This window comes from Typopeltis vanoorti, chromosome 9, assembly GCF_054136105.1.
Source record: "Typopeltis vanoorti isolate ZY-2024b chromosome 9, IOZ_Tvanoo_1.0, whole genome shotgun sequence".
Taxonomy (NCBI): Eukaryota; Metazoa; Arthropoda; class Arachnida; order Uropygi; family Thelyphonidae; genus Typopeltis; species Typopeltis vanoorti.
In genome coordinates, this window is record NC_143557.1 from 133,579,727 (window position 1) to 133,602,215 (window position 22,489).

Genomic DNA, 22,489 nt, shown 5'->3' on the forward strand with positions numbered 1-22,489 from the left:
CCACTTCCTCTAGGAAGGCAGAGTATTCTGACTCCAGATTAGGTGCATAGGCTTGCACCACAGCCAAATCATGGTATTTCATCTGAAGCCTTAACACACATACCCGTCCCCCCAATGGGATCCACTCAGCAACACAGTCTGACAGCTGGGGTCTTGAGTATCCCCACACCCACCTGAGCAGACATTGTCGGGCTCACACCAGAGTAGTAGAGCTTCCACCCCTTATCCAGGTCGACAGTTCCAGAGCCTCTCCTCTTGGTCGAAGAAAGCCCGACTAAGTCTAGCCGGTAGCGCTTGGCTTCCTCGACCAGTTCCAACTCCTTCCCTGTCAGAGAGAAGATGTTCCAGTTGCCTAAAGCCATAGTCTGGTGCCATTGTCGTTGTCATTTCCATCCTTTTGCAGAACCATTTCTTTGTGCTGCCCCTAAACACCTCCCAAACGGGCCCATTGATGGAGTTTCCTCTAACAGAGTGCTGAGGAGTGGTGTCTAATGGAGACACCACTCCTCAAAATATATATAATAAAATAAATAAAAATGATTATGTAATTTTAGCAGGACACTTAAATGCAAGAATTGGAAACATGAAAATTAATAATAATATAAGAATATATGGAGCATACTCTAAACAGGAATGGTAAAAAATTGATTGACTTTGTAGTTTATAATAACCTAAAAATAATGAATTCTTTCTATAAACATAAAGACATACATAAATATACTTGGGCAACAAGAGGATGAAAATCAATATTAGATTATTTTATCTTAAATGAAAAGACATCAAAGTTTTTGTTAGATGTTAGAGTTCACAGAGGATGCGAAATAAGCAGTAACCACTTTCTTGTTAAAATAAAATTAAGATTACCACCTAAATGACTACAAGTAACAAGAACAGAAAGAAAATTTAAAACATTTGTTTATAAAACTAGATTATTAAATGACACAAATATACAATGGCTATATGAATAAAGAATTAACCAATATCTAGATAAAATAAAACAAAATGAAGAAATAGAATGGCTTAATATAAAAACGATACTAAATGCAGCAGCAAATGAAAGCTTAGGAAAGACCAAAAAATTCAATAAAAGGAAAAAACTGAAGATATGGGATGATACAATCAAAGAAATAATCAAAATGAAAAAAAAAAAAAGCCTATCATAAATGGTGAAGTAGTAAAAGATTAGAAGATGAAATAGAATATAAAAGAATAAGAGCCATAGCTAAAAGAGAAGTCAGAAAAAGACAGAGAAGCATGGAACAAATTTGTTTCTAATTTAGAAAATAAATTATATAAAATAAAACTCAATGCATTTAAGATTTTGAAACACTTAAATGCAGATACTAAAGAAAACATAAAATTAAACACTGAATTGAAATTCTTCTAATTTCAATTCAGTGTTTAATTTTATTTCACTAACAAACATTTAATGAAAATAAAAAGAAAATAACTAAAGAATTAGAAATCAGCCTGAAAGAAACAAGAAATGGAAAATTTCTTGCTTCCAGAAAATTCATTCAACTGGTAATCCCCTAATAGAATGGAAAAAACCAATTGTGATTCCTATCTTTAAAAAAGGTAGTAGAGATATAAGAATTTTAAATAGCAAACTAATGAAATATTTCGAAACCTTATTTTAGAAGTACAGAATGGATTTAGGAAAGGACGATCATGTATAGACCCAGCATTTTGCCTAAAATTAAAAATAGAGAAAATAAGAGAATACAATTTAGAAACACATATTGCTTTTATTGACTTTGAAAAAGCATTTGACAAAGTTCAAAGAAGCATATTATTTAACATATTAAAAGAAAGACAAATACCAAATAATATCCTAAAAGCTACCATAAGTATATATAAAAATAATCAAATACAAATAAGATTAAATCATGAGCTATCATATATGAGAGAGATAAACCAAGGGGTCCGACAGGGATGTCCCCTCTCAGCAACTCTTTTTAATATTTACCTAAATAAAATAATAAAATGGAATAAAAATTTCCATCAAGGTGTTAAACTTGCTCCTACTGTGAACTTAAGCACTCTTCTTTTTGCCAACGACTAAATAATAATTACAAATTCTGAAGATAACCTACAGAAAGCTATTTTAGATCTAAATGAGATAGCCAAAGATTATGGTATGATAATATCAACATACCATGTTGATATTATCTATGGCCTTTAAAGGACAAGATTCAGCAAGAACTCAGACAGTAATAGATAACAAAATCTTAGAACAGGCGAATTCATTTAACTACCTAGGATGTATGATCATATATGAAAATGAAAAAAGATATAAACGTAAAAATTGCAAAATATTTAAAAATAACAGGTGTAATTAACTCTATATTTAAACCAGACCTAGTTCAAAAACAAACCAGACTAAAAGTATACAATACATTAGCCCTACCAGTTTTATTGTATGGAAGTGAAATCTGGACAATAAAACAAAAAGACAAACAAAGATTAATAACAGCAGAAATGAAGTTTATGAGAAAAACTGCAAGGTATACTCTATTTGATCACAAAAGAAATTAAGAAATTATGAAAGAATTACCTTGAGGGTACATGTCAGGAATTTGATTATGATGATTAAACCAAGAATCAGTAATAAAAAAAAATTAAAAAAATATAAACATAAATGGATGGAACATGTTCAAAGAATGAAAATAGAAAGATTACCAAAACAAGCCTTAAAGTACAAGCCATTAGGAAAAAGAAAACCAGGACGTCCTCTTAAAAGATTCAATGATGACTTCTAAGGCCGGAACAGGCCATGCTAGGCCTAAATCCTTGATATGCATGATAATGATGATGATGATTTATTATTATTTTTGTTGTTGTTCAAGTGTTTTGTTTCTAACTCAACCCTGAGATCCATAACTTAAAACTGGTTTGAATGTGAAAACAAGCAGGAACATAGAAACTTCAGCTGCATTCTGAATGGAGATCTTATAGAACAAGTAAAATATTTCAGCTATTTAGGCACAGTCTTGTATATTGCTAGTTTAGTGTTTTAGCTAATTTCTCTCTTATTCCGTATAAATTTATTTAATTGGCTCCCCATCACACTAGCTCTGCTTATTCTGTTGTCTGTTCCCATATTTAATTTGTCATCCTCACTAAAAAACTGTGCCTAAATAGCTGAAATATTTTACTTGTTCTATAAGATCTCCATTCAGAATGCAGCTGAAGTTTCTATGTTCCTGCTTGTTTTCACAAAGTATGAAAATTGATTACAGCTGTTATTCAATTTAGTTAGAAGAGTCCTGGACATTTGCATTAGATATCCATAGGAGTACATCATCTGAATAAAGAAAAGAGATAAGTTTGATATCTCCAATTCTAATATCAATGTTTAATGCCACTTTCATAAGCTATCCATATGGATGATCAATAAAAGTAGAGATATTGTGCATTCTAGTCTTACATCTAATTTTAGATCAGGTATAAGATTAGAATATATTTCTTTCAATTTTAACTGTAACTTAAATATAAACTATGTACTGCTCTGTATAATGTTCCATTTACTCCATATGATTATGGTGTTTTGAAAAACTTTTCTCTGAGCACCTTGTCAAATGCTTTTTCCAGATCTACAAAACTTAAGTACATAACCTTGTAATACTTCCATTATTTCTCAACTGTTTGTCATAAAGTGAAAATCTTATCTTCACATCCTCTGTTTGGCCTAAACTCAGCATATTCTTCTCAAAATTTTTCTTCCACAATTTTCCTCAGCCTCTTTTGAAGTATGTTTGCATAAATCTTACCTGGAATAATTAGTAGAGAAATTCCTCTGTAATTTGTCACATTCAGCTTTATTGCTGTTTTTATGGATGGGAACTATAAGAGATCTACTCCAATCATTTGGAATTCAACCCTTCTGACCAGGCCCTTTGAATAATGCGATGTAAAAACTTTTATTTGCAAGTTTTTGATGGCTTATTCTACTTCAAGTATTGATTGAAATTTTCCACTATACTCTTTCCTCTATTTTCGATAGCCTTCAGAACACCCTCCCCATCCTCATGATATTTATTTTCAATATTTTTGCCAGTCTTCCTAGACTTTTGTTTAGCTACTTTTACACACAGCTCAGCTCTCTTACATTTTTCTCTGTACTCTTTTTGGGCATCTGAAGACTTATTTCTTAGGAACTTTTGGTATGCTTTCTTCTCCAGGACTGATTCTTTAACATCTCGTGTCCACCATGGTGTTCTTAATTTTCTAACCTTGCAGACAGCTTCACCATATACCTACATAGCCAAATCAATCAATGTTTGCTTCAGAGCTTGTCACTGAGACTCCAAGATTAGTTATTGTTTTCTAGTCATTTCATTTTTTAATTCAATAATGTTTGTATAGCTGAGTCTGCAGTTTACTTAAAAAAGCTGATCAACTTCAATTCTTTTTAAAATTTCCTTACATACTGTTCTTTTCAATGTGAAATTCTTCTTATCATACTTAAAACTAAATGACGATCACTTCCAATTTGAAATCCTGTGTACACTATTGTATCCTGAACCAGCACGATGATATCACTATCAACAATGACATAGTCATTGAGGTTTTTCTCCAAGTGAACTTTTACATCTTTATGTTGAAACATGGTGTTAGTAATGACTAATCTGTATCATGAGCAGAAATCCAGCAGATACTTACCATTATTATAATCTTGCCCTTTTCTTCAAATTTTCATAAAATGTTTCTATATGCTTGATAAAATTCATTTCATACTCTGCTGTTTAGATTTCCTAGGACTACTTTTTCCCATTTTCTTAGGTTGACTGCCTGCTCTAATGACTCAAAAAATTTCTCCACTTCTTACTTAGAAGGACATACGCTGGAAACATAGGCACAAATAAGTTTCATTGGTCATTTTCCCATTTTGGAGTTTGCCCAGATAACTCTACATGAAGTCTCATCAGTTCTCCACATCTCCTTAAAGGTAATGTGGATGTTTCCTTCCAGTTATTTGGCTTTCACCCTTATGGACATACATATATATATTTTTTGAATATTAAAATCTGACCTAGGAAATAGAAGATAAAAGTATACATATATATGTCTGTAATATTTTCATATTTGCACTTTAATGGAATAATTTATAGCATAAAGAGAAATACCAGCAATTAAACAAAAAATTTAATCGGTTTCAATATTTCGTTTCATTCAAAGAGACATCATCAGGAATACAATGTTAAAATTGTAATAAAACACACAAGAAACAATACATGGAAGAAATGAGGTGGAATAAATAAAGACAAAAGTCCTGTGAGAGGAACTCTCTATGGGCTGTTGGCTAGCTAAGGCTAACCAACAGCACCTGCCACCTCTCTATTCCAGGTGTTTACAAGGTTTCTTGTTCTTGCAAATTGTCATATTATTGTCAGACTGGAATATCTGCTGACATTCACCTAGAAGAATACAAAAAACACGTCTGTCACTACAACTATGGTCAATAAGGTCTAGCAGACCATGCCCCATTGCAGCAAATACAAACTCGAAAGACTCTTTTTAGAATCTACAGCAGACTTAAAAAAATAGCCTAATCTTAATAAACATGGTTGCATTAAACTTCCCAAAATTTGGAAAACAGGATCAAAGCTGTATAACTGAGAGGAGACCTCCACATAGCCTTTAAAGGAATGCGGAGAACCGACCAGGGCTTCTGACCTAATGTCCAATCCTCACCTTCTCGTGGTGCGCCCTGTTGGGTATCTACTTGGATACTGAACGGACGAGGATGGGCTGGCAATTTGGGATTTAGCCGACCAAATTGTATTCTTATTGGTTAAACCAAAATATAGAATGATGGTACAACATGACAAAATTTCATGCTGGCTGGGGCATCGCCCGGTTAAACAAGGCCCGCGTTGTTTTCACCAGGGAACCAGGGCGAACAGCGAAAAGTCAGTTACTGGAACAAATCTGAAAATAAACCCCAACTCAACATCACCAGAGTTAAAGATCGGTACTATCAACGTAAGAAGCCTGAATGGCAAAGAAATGGAGCTAGCTGAGGAATTAGATAAGTATCAGATCGACATAACAGGGGTGACTGAAACAAAAAAGACCAAAACTGGTGAGATCTTTCTGAGCAATAAATACAAAATGTTATATTCAGGCAATGACAATGAAGGAAAAGAAGGAGTAGCCATAGTATTCAACACAAAATACGAGGCTAATCTTCTTGAATGGCAGACAGTCTCAAGTAGAGTAATGTGGGCAAATATGAGAATGGGGAACTGGACAATGAGACTTATTTGTGCCTATGGTCCCACAGAAGGTTCTACTAAGGTAGAAGTGGAAGAATTTTTTGACGCTCTAGAAAAAGCAACTGACACAATGAAAAAGGAAAAGTTGGTCCTTGTTGGGGATCTAAATAGCAGAGTAGGAAATGATGGTGAGACATACAAAAATATTTTGGGAAAATTTGGAGAAAAGAGCAAAGCTAATAATAATGGCAAATATCTGTTGGATTTCTGCTCAGGACATGGACTGGTTATTACTAACACCATGTTCCAACATAAAAATGTGCACAAATTCACATGGAGAGAAGAAGAGGCTAGGAATAAGAAAAGTCTCATTGACTATGTTATTGTTGATAGTGATGTTTTCTTCCTGGTGCAGGACACCAGAGTGTACAGAGGATTTGAAATTGGAAGTGATCACTATTTAGTCTTGAGCAGGATAAAATTGAATTTCATATTGAAAAGAATAAACATGTAAGAAAGTTTTAAAGCAAATAAAAGTTGAGCGGCTCTCAGATGTGAACTGTAGACTAAAATACACAAAGATTATTGAAGAAAAAATGAAAGAGTTTGAGAACAGGAATCAGACCTTGGAGATTCAGTGGCAAACTCTGAAGAAAACATTGATTGATTCTGCCAGAGAGGCATGTGGTGAGATTGTCTGCAAGGATAAAAAAATCAGAACTCCCTGGTGGACATGAAGTTAAAGAGGCAGTGAAGGAAAAGAAGAAAGCATATTAAAAGTTCCTGTCAAATAGGTCAGCTTGTGCTCTTAGAGAATACAGAGACAAACGCAAGAATGCTAAACACTGTGTAAAACTAGCTAAAAAAAAGTTATGGGAGGACTTTGGCAAAAATATAGAAAATAAATATCAAGAAGGTGACAAAATATTCTGGAGGTTGTTGAAGAAGCTTAGGAATGGAGGAAAGAGTGCTGTAAAAGGAGTTAGAGATGATAAAGGTGACATGAAAATGGGAGAAAAAGATATCCTTGAAGTATGGAGTAATTACTTTGAAAAACTGCTAAATGAAACAGGCAGTGATGACAGCACAGTGGTAAAAAACACTAACCAGGCATGCAGTCAGGAATACATATCCATACTTGAAGTAGAAAAAGCCATCAAAGGGTTGAAATGTGGAAAGGCAGCAGGAGTAGATGATATTCGACCAGAAATGCTGAAGTATGGTGGTATAAAGGTCTTACAGTGGCTGCACTGCACTGCACTGCACAGTTCAGAAAGTCTGGACAGAGGGACGAATTCCCGATGATTGGAGTAGAGCTCTCATAGTACCCATATACAGGGTGTTCGGGATAAATTTGACAGTTTCGTAAGGAAAAAGAAAATCTTCTTTGTATCTATTAAATTTAATGAATTGACAAAAAAACATTACAGGCAGAGTTAATTACAATACTATCAACAAGATTTACTCAAAATAACCACCATTAGCATCGATCACAGCTTCAATTCTGCTTCGGAACCTCGAACAAGCTGATGCTACAGTCTCCCTGGGAAGGGCCGCAAAAACTGTTTTAATTTTATCCATTAACTGGGCTTTTGTATTACTGGAAGTGCGATTGGTGTCTTTTTCAACTGCGCCGCATACAAAATAATCCATGGGGTTAAGGTCTGGGGAGTTTGGAGGCCAAACATTTGGACTGGTGAAGTCGTAGAAATTTTCAGACAACCATTTTTGACTTTTCCCAGAGGTGTGGCAAGGGGCCAAATCCTGCTGCCATACATACGGCCTACCATTGGCTACCCTTGTTATCCAGGGCTTGACTACAGTTAGCAACTCCACGAACAAAGCCCGAATTCCAATGCCAGGGTTCTTCAACACCTGTTCCTGCAGATTTGCGAGGAATTCTGCTGTACGAACGCAATCAGATCGTCTGCTAGGGATCTTTCTTCTTGCTACATCCTCGTAGTCACCATTGCAAGTCTCTAGTTCATGCCTGATTGTTTTTACTGTATTCAGGGAGCATTGGGCAGCAGTCGTAATATCCTTATTTTGATGGCGGGCACGAATCATCATGATACAAGTTATTCTCTTCCATGATTCAGGTGGGTTCCAGCTATCCATCCTTTCTGACATCTTGTATATGAATGAAGAAGGGTCCAAACTTTTAAATGAAGAGAAGTGTGTGTTAATACATGTAACTTACGGAAAAATATAATTAATTATAAATATGTCAAATTTATCCCGAACACCCTGTACAAAAACGGAAATAAAACTGCATGTGAGAATTACAGAGGTGTTTCCCTACCGAGTGTTCCTGGCAAGATCTATACGAGTATACTTGAGAAACGGTTGAAAAAAATTGTGGAAGAAAAGCTTGGTGAAGAACAAGCTGGATTCAGGCCAAATAGAGGCTGTCAGGATCAGATCTTCACTTTACGACACATAGTCGAGAAAGCATGGGAATATAACAAAGATCTGTATTTAAGTTTTGTCGATTTGGAAAAGGCATAACAAGGTGCCAAGAGAGAAGCTATTCAATACGCTGCAGTTATATGGTGTGGGTGCATTATATCAAGTAATACTTAGTCTTTATTTGAGTTGTAAGTGAGCAGTTAGAATTGAAGGAAGTACAGGAAGATGGTTTAAAGTTAAATCTGGTGTGAGATAAAGATGTACATTATCCACTCTGTTATTCATTGTCTATATGGATCATATTATGAAGTGGTATTAAACATGATATTAAAATTGGAGATGTTAATGTCAGCTCTTTGCTTTATGCGGATGATGTTATACTTCTAAATAAATCTGCTACAAGTCTGCAAGATTCTCTGACTAAATTGAATAGCTGTTGTAATAGATATGGTATGAAGGTCAGCAATAAAAAGACAGAGACAATGAAAATAGGCAGAATCATTGAAAATGTCAACTGTGTTGTGAATGGAGAACCTGTGGTACAAGTAAATCATTTCAGCTATTTAGGCATGATTTTTACTGAAGATGGTAAATTAAAAATAGTAAAAGAATCAGCAAAGCCAGTATGGTGGGAAGTCAATTGATTAAATTCATATGGAATAAGAGAGAAATTAGTTGGAACACTAAATTAGCTGTATACAAGACAGTTTTTAAACCAGTTTTAACTTATGGATCTGAGAGCTGGGTCAGAAGTAAAACACTTGACCAAAGACTAGAGACCACAGATATGAGAGTCCTGAGAAAGATTAGAGGCTTGAACAGATGGCATCAATGGCAATATCATATTAAAAACAAGGATATTAGGAAAGAACTTGACATTGTCAGCATCCAGGAATGTGTTAGCAGAGCTAATCTCAGGTGGTATGGTCACTTAAACAGAATGGGCAAGGAAAGATTAGCAAAACAAGTGTTCTCTGCCAGGTTGGCAGCAAAATGACCCAGAGGAAGACCAAGATATAGGTGGATTGATACAGTACAAAGTGCTTTTGACGATAGAAATATAAGATCTGATAATGTCGGAGTCTTGACAAGTAACAGACTGATTAGAGGAAAATTGTAGATAGGAAATTAATAATAATGATGTAATTTTTTTCATGTAGTACTATTATATCCTGTACATCCCTTGAGGGTACATGGCAGGAATTTGATGATGATGATGATGAAATTTGGAAAATTTTAATTCTTAGACCTTCCACCCAACAACTAAGGCTCACCACAACAGTACCCATAGAGGGCACCCCTCATTGGACTTTAGTCTTTATTTATTCTACCTTATTTCTTCCACTTATTGTTTATTGTGTGTATTTTTACAATATTAAAATTGTATTCCTGATGATGTTTCTTTGACTGAGACAAAATATTGAAAATAATTAAACTTGTTTAATTATTTCTCTTTATGCTGTAAATTATCCCATTAAAGTGTAACATAAATGCAAACCAGCAGCTTAGCCTAAAGTGTAATTCTCATTTGTAATTCTTCTTTGCACATTTTTTTTTTTTTTTTTTTTTTACCAGTGCAAGTATTTGAAGCTGCAGTCAAACCATTCATGAATTGCATGGTACAGAGACCCTTAAATCTCCAGCTTTCAGAACTTAATACTATAAAAAATCTTCTTCTTCTTCTGCAGCTTCTCCCAATTAAGTAGGGTCACAGTTGATGATGAGTCTCCTCCACATCCTCTTGTCTTGGGCTGTCACCACATGCAAGTTCTTCATCCTCAAGTCCTCTTCTACCAGCTCCCTCCATCTCTTCTTTGGCCACCCACGCTTCCTCCTTCCTTGCAAATCCATCTGCATGACCCTTCTTCCCACATATTCGCTCTCCCTCCTCATCACATGACCAAACCATCTCAACCTTGCCTCCTGTATCTTCGCTCCTAAGTTCGTAACTTTCACTGTTCCCCCTTACATAGTCATTTCTCAGACGATCCTTTCTGGTCATACCGCACATCCACCTAAGCATTCTCATCTCTGCTACTTCCATCCTGCTGATGTTATTTTTCCTCAGGGCCACAGTTTCTATAGCATACTGTCATAGCTGGCCTCACTACTCTCCTATAGATTTTGCCTTTCAGATTGATCGGCACCCTCTTATCGCATAACACTCCAGCCATCTCCCTCCAGAACCCGCTTGTATCCTGTATCCTACTTCCTTCTCAGCTCCTCCATCTTCTTCCACTGTTGAACCTAAATATCTAAAGTCCCTCACCTTCCTGATGACATTTCCTTCCAGCTCTAGGTCTGTCTCCTGGCTGCCGCCCACTGTGCAACACATATACTCTGTCTTACTTCTGCTCGGTCTCATACCTCTCTCTTCCAGTACTTTCCTCCATCGTTCCAGTTTAGTTCCCGCTTCTTCTCTTGAATCTGCACACAGTAAGATGTCATCTGCATACAACATTGTCCAAGGCGCATCTTCTCTCACCTCCTCCATCACAATGTTAAATAGAAATGGACTTAATGCTGACCCTTGATGCAAGCCAACTGTTACTTGAAAACTTTCTGTCGAGACAGGTCCGAACACTTGTCTTCGCATTTCTGTACATCTCTCGCACCAACCTGACATATTTCTCTGGAACCTTCTTCTCCCTCAGACACCTCCAGAATTTTTGCCTTGGCACTCTATTGTATGCTTTCTCCAGATCAATAAATGCCAGATGTAGCTCCCGTTGTTTCTCTTGAAACTTTTCCACCATCTGCCGTAACCCAAAGATAGTATCTGTTGTTGATCTACCAGGCATGAAGACAAAATTGTTCCTTTGCAATCTCCACCTCCTTCCTCAATCTTCCATCAAGAACCATTTCCAGGATTTTCAATGTGTGGGACATCAATTTTTCTCCTCTGTAATTTTTACAGTCTTGTGCATCCCCTTTATCCTTGTAGATGGGGACAAGAGTACTCTTCCTCCATTCCTCAGGTATATTTTCCTGTTGGCAAACTTTCATGAACAGGTCCCACAGCAGGTCAATACCCTCTTCCCCCAGTGCCTTCCATGCCTCCATTGGAATCCTGTTGGGGTCCACCGATTTTCCATTCCTCATCCTCTTCATGGCCTGATGTTCTGCACCATCCCCTCAGAAGGCTGCCCATCTTCTCTGTGAGTCCTTGCATTTTCCTCATTCAAAAGTCCCTCAAAGTATATTCTCCATCTGTTTCTTATGTCCACATCCTTCCATAATATTCTTCCTTCAGCATCTTTGATCTGCCTCACATGTAAGATGTCCTTTGCTGCTTTATTTCTACATCTCGTTAGTTGGTAAATTTTTCTCTGTCCTTCCTTTGTTTCTAATTGATCATACTGTTAAATTGTGAATGAAATTATTTTGTATGTTTTAATTCTTCATTCACAGTTAACATAATCCACCATGTTATAAGCAAGACTTGTAAATATCATTTGTTGTTAGTCTCTTACTTGTAAATTATTATTCATATAATTACTTGGAGTCTGTTTATTATTGTTTAATTAATTAATCTAAAATATGTATTGGTACTGATAGGACTCTGTATTAAAATATCATTCAGTTTATTTTATTAATTCCTGTGTAAATGTTGTAAGAAACTGTAAGTAAATTTAAATGTATATTATATGAACTGTGATATATATTTTTTTATTAACATTACTGAAAGAGAATGCAATTTTATGTAATAATTCTTCTGAATGCATTTGATTGGCTGTTGTCAAGGGAACGGAGTTAATTTTAGATAGCACGTGCGTGGAGCGTGAGCTATGGTATAAGAAGAGAGAAGAAGTTGATATAAGCTGAACTAGCTAGAACCAGATTTTGGCAGGAAGAAAGAACGTATTTAATTGGAGAACGAAGGTAAACAGAGGAGAAGCATTCAGGATAGCAAGAAGTAAAGTAAAGGGGTGGCAGCAAAGGGATTTGGATATGCTGTAAATAAATTAGGAAGGAACCAGGAAATTAATAGGCAATTAGGAATATTTATACAGAATTCTAAAATTACGACGAATGCCAATTGTTTTGAGGAAGAATAGTGCAAGGCTGAATTTAATGCATAAAAGAAAACAAGGAATAAGTAGATTACCTAAAACGAGTGCGTCAAGACTTGTGAAGCTCTATGTTTAATATTTCAGTTATATAGTGAAGATTCCCTTTGAATAGTGTTACTTCAAAGTGATAGTTAACTTCAGTTTTAAGTGTGCCTATAGTGAATCCGATGTGCAAAGGATAACCTGGTAAGAGCAGTCCATTTTTTTTTATATTTCAGCGTGAAGAAATAAGAGTTAGCTCTGCCTGATATATCTTAACATTAACTGTGGCATTCTACTAAAATTAGCCGAAGTATGGAGCTTTAAAGTGCTTTCCCCCCTTCAAGTGATAACTGCCTCATAATTAAATTAAGTGTTAGTTGACTAAGAGAGAATAAGAGAATTCTATTTTAAGAATAATTACTGTGAGATTCTGTAACATTGAACTGTGTGGACCATCTTCAATTATTCGGATTAATATAATATTGACAGCTGAATGTGCGATGCCTAATGTTTTATGTTTGTTATGAGTATTTGGACTAAGCTGATTTGCATTTTCTTGTTTTTAAAGTTTTACTTAAATGCACATGTTCTATAATCCGGTATTAAATGTTTATTTTATTGGATTCAATTTGTTGTTTGCCTGATTTTTCTTCATTGCACTGCTCATAAAGTTTATTGGACCTTGTGGAAGCATTAAATAGTTATTTTAATCTTGATATGCCATGGCCTTCACCTGTGCCACAACTCTCTTGGCTTCTTGCTTTCTCTCTCTGTACACCTCTCTGTCCTCTTCCACTCTTGCCTCGTCCCACTTCTGCTTTGCCTTCCTCTTAGCTGTCACTGCCACCTGTACATTATTATTCCACCACCAACCCTCCTTCTGCTCTCTAATCTTTCCAGATGTCTCACCAAGCACCTCAACTGCACAGCTCAGAATTACTTTTGAATTATGTTTCCACCAATCCTGTACATTTTCCAGTCCATCCGAAATCCTCTCGAACACCCTCTCCCTAAAACGATTCCTCACACTCTCTTCTTTTAAGCGAAACCACTTAATTGTCTTCATCCCATGGCTTCCAGAGGTTCTTATCTTCGATCTTATTTTAAAGTCTGTGCACAGCAGTCGGTGTTGCTGCACCACTCGATCTGTTGGAATTACTTTACAATTTTTCACAACCTTAAGATGTTTTCTTCTAGTCAAAATGTAGTCAATTTGTGAACTGTTGTTACCACTCCTAAATGTTATCAAATGTTCTTCCCTCTTGTAGAAAATGCAAATTTTGACTGTACTATATAGGTTGTGAGGCAGAATGGAAACAGAAAATAACCTAGAATGCTGACAAGTCAAGCTTTTATATAATATACAAGTAATTTAACGCCATATTAATTGAAACATGTCACTCTTTCAATTAATATGGTGTTGGTCTGCCGTGGGTGTCTAATACAATCTGTATTCTTCAAGGAAGAGACTTTGTCGGTGCTTGGAACTCAACAGGAAGAATTTTACACCATTCATCTGACAGAAACTGGATCAATTCACCATGATTTGCTTGATGAATGAGAGAATTATCCTGTTGAAACGTGGCTGGCTGCATAGGAGAAAAATCAACATGGAATGATCACTCATAATTGAAAGATAACATACAGTATCCACTTTGCCTTCCAATACAACAAGTGGACCCATACTTTACCGTGCCATGAGAATGCACCCCAGACCATTACAGAACCATCAAAATCTTTCAAAGTTGGAAACAAGCATTCTGGCTGGTAAGCTTCCTTTGGAAGATTTTCAGCAAAAAGTGTGAATTTGGATTCATTCCTCCACTGTTGTGTAGGGATGAATTCACATCAACATGATGACGTGAATTGATGGGAATAATCAAAGGCTTGAGTAAGGTAACCCGACTGTGATATCCAACTCTGTGTAGTTTCCGGCACAGAATTTTTGTTGAAATAGGTTTCTAACAACCAGTCACAAACTGAGGTCATTTCTGAATTCCATTCTAACAATAAATGGTAGCAGGCCTCTATTTGCCTTTATACACACATTCCTAGGAATGTTGGAAGTATATTTGAATATCGACTGCGTCTATGTTTGGTGCATCGTAGATGCTGAACTGCAATTACCGATAACGCAACCTGATAACTCAGTGTTTCCATTTTTTTTATCCATTACCTATATTTCATGTTAGATGTATTTATTTATTGCATTCTAAATTTGCTATAGGTGTTATTTAGAAAATTTAGTTTTGACTGGAGCCACTGAAGGTAGGCTAAGGATCCATGAGCTGGGCCAGAAATAAAACAGTTAACCAAAGACAAAAGTCAGTTCTGACAAAAATTGGTGATATGTGCGGGCAGCGGTGGGGGGGGGGTTAACAAATAGCATCAATGATAAAATCATGTTAAAAAATTATATAGGATAGGATTTTGACACCAGTAGCATTCATGATTGTGTGAGTAAAGCAAATCAGTCACAGGTGATAGGGTCACTTAAACAGAAAGGAAAAGTTAGGAGAACAGATGTCTGATGGCAGGAAAAATAGAAAGACCAGAATTTAGACAAAAAAAAAAGTCTTAGACAAAAAAGTGTCTTAAGAGGACTGCAATATAAGATCTAATGATATTTCAGTCCTTAATTTGGAGGAAAAGTGTCATTAATTTTAAAGTAACAAGAAAAATTGAAGAACCCAGATGGTACAACATAAGGAGCAAAAGTGTCATTAGGAAGTCCGTAATAACAAACTTTTCATGGAATACCATCATAATATCGTGTACCATGCACCTTACTGAGGGAACAGAATTTGATGATGATGACCTTAACTTTATTTCACCATTTTTATTTTTCAGGAAAATTATAATTTTAAAAGAAATCAAACAACAAAATCTCTCATACTGTAATAATTTCATTAATATATCTAACCCATGGTCACTCAACCTCCAATCTATCAAAGGTTGCTAGAAAAGAGGCACTTGGAACCTTGACAATTATACAGAAAGACAGTTGCTTAGTGACACTTGGAATTGTAATTGGTAATAATTAACACAAGTATTAGTGTAAGAAAGAAAAATTCGTATTTCCCAAAATTATATAAACAAAAAATAATTTTCCACAGAAAAAAATTTTATACCTTCATAATCTTCTGTTGCCTATTTTCCTCTTCATCTTCACACCCTGGGAACTCATAAATTTTTATCTGATTTTGAGCAATTTCATTTAAAATCTGCAAATGAAGTATTGATGAGTTCAGTGATGAGTACAAATTTCTGTAGAACTATAACAAGAAGGAAATGGTTGCAGTTTCATATCACAATAGCATTCTTGTATAGTGACACCATTCATTATCACAAACAAACAAACGAACACACACACACACACAACACACACACACTTTAAAAGCAAAATTATTGAAAAACATTCATACTATGCTGAATATTGCAAAAGCAAAAACAAATATGACTATTGTTGCAAAGAAGCTTAAAGGGTCCTATCATACTGTATACAACAATACACTAAAGATTTATGAAATATCTGAATGAAAACTAAACCTGGTTAGTCAAGTGGTTGGCATGTCCACTCTCAAATCAACAAGTCTCAGTCCAGTTTTGAATCTACTAAGGGCATGGATTTTTTGTTTTTCAATTCAAGGTAATACTTTTGCTATTTTGGCAACTTTTACAATATGTGCTCTAAACTTCAACTCTCTGTCCACCATTATCTCCAAATCCCTAGCCTCATCAATTCCTGAAATCCACTACCAATCAATGAGAAACACAGTATGTATTTTTTTCAGCCTGAAGTGCATAACCTTATATTTTGCAACATTAAATTGACAACTACTATTGTTCATCCACACAGCCAATTTATTTTTTTTTATTTAAATCATTCTGCAGGATATGTAAATCTTTATCGACTACTGTTCTACCCAGGTTGGCATCATTAGCAAACATATCCCCCCCCCCCAAATCATTCCCTATATCATTAATATTATTATTATTGTTGTTGTTCCGGGAAACTCCAAGGAGTCGACAGACTCATCGAGGGAGGCCCTAACATCATGTCTGGAACAACTATTCAGCATTCACACATATCTTGCCTTGAACTCATTCACGGTCGTAGCACCCACAACAGACTCTGGAAGCTTATTCCACTCATTCACCACTCTCCAAGTAAAAAACCTAGCTCTAATACCCTTGTCAACCACGCTCTTGCCCAGCTTCCATGCATGGCCCCTAGTCCTCCCACCACCAGTTATATTTTCAAAAATATCTTCTGGATCAATCTTATAAAAACCCTTCAGTAATTTGAATGTCTCAATCATATCACCCCTCCTTCGCTTATCGTCCAATTTCTGCAACCCACAAATCCTCAACCTATACATAATAAATAACGGAAAAAACTCACGTAGAAATATTATTTAATGGTATAATTTTCGCCTGTGTGTCACAGGCATCTTCAGTACAATTAGGCACAAAAATTAAACACTAACTGACAATTCCAAAAAGCGCCACCTAAGTAGCTGGTGTAAGATAACTAAAAAGGTCAATAACTTTCCTAAAAAAAAAAATTAAAAAAAAATAAAAAAAAATAAAAAAAATTTAATACAATAAAAAGTTAGGAAAGATTAGCTGATTTGTAAAGTACTATCTCCCATAAAGGGGATAGACGTAAGCCGTCGGATCTGTTTAAGTTAGGAGAATGAAGTAGAGTTTCACATGCTTCTTTATAAAGGCCTTTATAAAGAAAAAACTCACGTAGAAATAATATTTCTACGTGAGTTTTTTCCGTTATTTATTATGTATAGTTATGTCTACTCACGGTTTACCTCTTTTAAAACTTAAATCCTCAACCTATTCTCATAAGGTTCATTCCACAGACCTGCTATCATCTTGGTCACTCGTCTCTGGACCCTCTCCACTTCCTCCCCATCACGAAGAAACCCTGGTGCCCATAACTGGGCACAGAAGTCCAGATGGGGTCTTATCAAGGCTCGATACAGAGGAACAACAACTTGTTTGTCTCTGCATGTTAAAGTATTTTTCATAAGCCAAGTGATTTGGTGAGCTGTTTTAGTCACTTTTGCAATGTGCCCCCTAAACTTCAACTCCCTATCCACCAGCACTCCCAAATCCCTGGCCTCATCAATCTCCTGGAGTACAGTTCCACCAATGCGATATACTGCTGCAGTTCTTTTCACCCCAAAGTGCATAACCTTACACTTTGCCACATTAAATTGACACCCATTTTTCCTAGCCCAGTCCTCCAAACTATCCAAATCATCCTGTAAAATTTTGTCATCCTGTGCACTCACCATTGCTCTACCCAACTTTGCATCATCAGCAAACAAGTGAACACTTCCTCTCAAATCCTTTCCAATATCGTTGATGAACAAATTGAAAAGTAGTGGTCCAAGAACAGAGCCCTGCGGCACTCCACTAGTCACAAGCCATCTTTTTGACTCCACTCCTGAATAAACCACTATACAAATTAAAGATTAGCGGTCTAGTACAGAACACTCAGGGACTCCACTAGTCACCCTCATTCTCCTGGATTCCACTCCACCATATACTACTTTCTGGTGTCTATCTGGCAGCCATTACCTACCTATGCTACTAACTTCATATCCATTCCCATTTGTTCCAACTTTTGTAATAGTTTTCAATGTGGTATTCTGTCACATGCCTTTGCAAAGTTCAAAAGTATCATGGTGTAGCAATTTCCCCTATCCAATTCTGCTGTCACTGTTATAAAATGTGAGTAAATTACTAAGGTAGGAACTTTTACAAAGTCATGCTACTCATCCTGTATTCCTATCCACCCACTGCTGGATTTTATCCTCAACCTACTTTTCCAACCACTACTGGGAACTAATCTGAAATTTGATACTTCTGTCTTGGAACCACCTTTATGTAATGGAACTATTCTTTCCACTCAACTGCCAGTGTTGAGACTGTTTGGTCAGAGGCACTGACAATTCTCTTGTACACTCTTGTAGCCAACACATCACCCAATCCCAGTGTTATTCTTCTTCTTCTTCCTGTTTTCCTCTTTTACCTTGCAGTTTCGAGGTTTTCCTCAACATCAGTGGCAGGAATCGAACCCAGGACACTCCTTTCTCAAGCATATTGTTGCAAAGCACATAGCCACTCGGCCAACCTCTTGGACGTTATTATTTTACGTTGGTATTTTTCAGAATGCTCAGCACCTCCACTTTGTCCACCTCAATTATCACATCAGTCTCTATTCAATTTAACATCTGCAAAAAAAAAAAAAACCTCCATCTGACTGATACTCCCTTGAGTATCAGTCAGTAACTGAACTATTTCTTATGCTTTGTCACCTACAATCAGCATTGATTAAAACTGTTATCCTTCCAAAATTCTTCTTCTTCTTACTTCCAAATAATGAAAAAACTTAAGATTTATTTTGGTCTGCTTAGCTAATTTTGTCTTATAATCTGATTTAGCCTTTCTGACCATACTAGTCACCCTTCTTACTTATACTTTGTACTGCTCACGAGTTTGCAGACCACTGTTTTCTTTATATTCCTTCAATGTTTTTTTTTTTAAAAAAAATTGGTCAGAAGAATCCACACAGAATTGACAGCCCTAATACACTATGCAGATAAAAGATTAACTGTTTAAGGTTTCAAAGAAGTCAGGTTAGATGCATATAACAAACAACAGAAATTTTAAAATTCTGATGTATTGGATGTACACAAATACCATGCATCATTAAAATTATCACAGTGTCTTTTGTTTTGCCCTTTTTTTAATCTGTTCACTGGATTATTAATTTTTTTTTAAGTGAGAATAATATACAGAACTGTGTCAATTTATTTCCTAAATTCCATAAAATTACTTACTGTTCTTTTAAAAAGGGAACATTCTTCTGATGTCATTGTATCTGCTTTGGCTATAAGAGGAATGATATTCACTTTGTCATGGAGTCTTTTCATGAATTCAATATCCAATGGCTTAAGTCTGCAATAAGAAATATGTTGTAAGTATATCTGACTTCTGATATACATATAATTTCACCAAATAGGCTGCAGAGTTAATATAAAACATGCTAATTTGTATTCAGTTAGATAATTTAAAGTGATTGTAAACTAACTTAATACATATAACTAAAAAATCAACGAAATGTTTAATACAAATATAGCAGACTCTTGCTTTATAACCCACACCTGCTTTTATGAACAGAATAAATTTACTGTTATGACCGTGTGAAATGCTACACCATAGAAAAGTGATGATCAGAATGCAAGTACTTCAATGGCAGGTGGTTCACTGATTGGGATCATAGCATACAACTGAGAATAAAACATTTCAACAAGTATGAATGATTTTTAATACTGAATTAGCATGGTTTATTTTTTATCCACTAACTGTGCTTTAATTCATAAAATATTGCACACATATTTAATTTCAAAAAAAAAAGGACCTACCTAAAAATAAGTAAAAAAGGTTACATTATGTTATTCTAGTTCAAACTTTATTTCCAGGAATAGCCTAAGGGAAATTTGAGTTCAAATGATGTATATTTATAATATTAACATATACATAACAAATGAGTTAGCTTTGCAATAGGAACACCCTCCCCGATATACATATTCGGCGCACAATAATAAAGTACCGAGTGTTCCACAGGAGCTGAAACTTAGGACCTCACCCCCCTACCGAGCGCATCCCTCGAGTGGCGGATGAGGAAAGCCCAAGCGGGCAGCTCCGAATAATAAATAAGGAGCCATGGACCAAACGTGCACTTCAGAACCATGGTCAGGAGAAGTGCTGTAGACCACTGTAAAGATGCAAGCAAGTAGAAGGGAAAAAAAAAGGCCCCAGTCCTGTGCGGCTCTTTACAATTCCATCAAGGTGGTAGTGAGAAATCTGCAAGAGCAGGGGGTGCTAAGAATCTCGCAGAGGAAGGTAGACCACCATCTGGAAATCCGATGGTGGTCTACTGGTTCTATTTATTGGTTCCTTCAACACTCGAACTCTGTCTTCCGACTCCCATATTGATTTCCTGCTTCAAGAACTACAAAATGTAAAGTTTGATGTCCATGCGATTTGAGAAACCCAAACAAGCTCTAAATTAACAGCAAAATGGAATAATGGCAACGAAATTTTCCGGGGAGCTTCAGATAACTCTACAAGGGCCGGAGGAGTTGGCTTCATCATAAATGAAAAGCTAACTAAAAATATGGAGGTGCTTAAGAGTCAAAGCTGTATAACTGAGAGGAGACCTCCACATAGCCTTTAAAGGAATGTGGAGAACCGACCAGGGCTTCTGACCTAATGTCCAATCCTCACCTTCTTGTGGTACACCCTGTTGGGTACCTACTTGGATACTGAACGAACGAGGATGGGCTGGCAATTTGGGATTTAGCCAACCAAATTGTATTCTTATTGGTTAAACCAAAATAAAAAACGATGGTACAACATGACAAAATTTCATGCTGGCTGGGGCGTCATCCGGTTAAACAAGGCCACCTTTGTTTTCGCCAGGGAACCAGTGCGAACAGCGAAAAGTCAGATACTGGAACAAATCTGAAAACAAACCCCAACTCAACATCACCAGAGTTAAAGATCGGTACTATCAACATAAGAAGCCTGAATGGCAAAGAAATGGAGCTAGCTGAGGAATTAGATAAGTACCAGATCGACATAATACGGGTGACTGAAACAAAAAAGACCAAAACTGGTGAGATCTTTCTGAGCAATAAATACAAAATGTTATATTCGGGCAATGAAAATCAAGGGAAAGAAGGAGTAGCCATAGTATTCAACACAAAATACGAGGCTAATCTTCTTCAATGGCAGGCAGTCTCAAGTAGAGTAATGTGGGCAAATATGAGAATGGGGAACTGGACAATGAGACTTATTTGTGCCTATGGTCCCACAGAAGGTTTTAATAAGGTAGAAGTGGAGGAATTTTTTGAGGCTTTAGAAAAAGCACTGACACAATGAAAAAGGAAAAGTTGGTCCTTGTTGGAGATCTAAATAGCAGAGTAGGAAATGATTGTGAGACATACAAAAATATTTTGGGAAAATTTGGAGAAAAGAGCAAAACTAATAATAATGGCAAATATCTGTTGGATTTCTGCTCAGGACATGGACTGGTTATTACTAACACCATGTTCCAACATAAAAATGTGCACAAATTCACATGGAGAGAAGAGGCAAGGAATAAGAAAAGTCTCATTGACAGTAATGTTTTCTCCCTGGTACAGGGCACCAGAGTGTACAGAGGATTTGAAATTGGAAGTTGTCACTATTTATCTTGAGCAGGAATAAACTGAATTTCATATTGAAAACAATAACATGTAAGAAAGTTTTAAAGTGAATAAAAGTTGAGCAGCTCTCAGATGTGAACTGTAGACTAAAATACACAAAGATTATTGAAGAAAAAATGAAAGAGTTTGAGAACAGGAATCAAACCTCAGAGATTCAGTGGCAAGCCTTGAAGAAAGCCCTGATTGATTCAGCTAGAGAGGCATGTGAAGTTGTCTGCAAGGATAGAAAAATTAGAACACCATGGTGGACACAGGAAGGTAAAGAAGAAAGCATACCAAAAGTTCCTGGCAAATAAGTCAGCTTTTACTCTTACAGAATACAGAGACAAATGTAAGAAAGCTAAACAGTGTGTAAAACTAGCTAAACAAAAGTCATGGGAGGACTTTGGCAAGAATATAGAAAATAAATATCAAGAAGGTGGCAAAATATTCTGGAGGTTGTTGAAGAAGCTTAGGAATGGAGGAAAGAGTGCTGTAAAAGGAGTTAGAGACGATAAATGTGACA

The 22,489-nt window shown here is 36.1% G+C and overlaps 1 protein-coding gene across 3 annotated transcripts in view; it reads right to left on the bottom strand.

Annotated features, from left to right (window-relative positions):
* LOC150103585 (septin-7-like) overlaps positions 1-22,489 on the bottom strand; it is a 210,644-nt gene that overhangs the window by 107,819 nt on the left and 80,336 nt on the right. For all 3 annotated transcript variants that reach the window (XM_090398309.1, XM_090398311.1, XM_090398308.1), the window contains exons 6-7: positions 19,552-19,669; positions 15,817-15,909 (exon numbers count right to left, since the gene is read on the bottom strand). In XM_090398309.1, the coding sequence (XP_090254435.1) occupies positions 15,817-15,909; positions 19,552-19,669 (211 nt within the window). The remainder of the gene's footprint in view (positions 1-15,816; positions 15,910-19,551; positions 19,670-22,489) is intronic.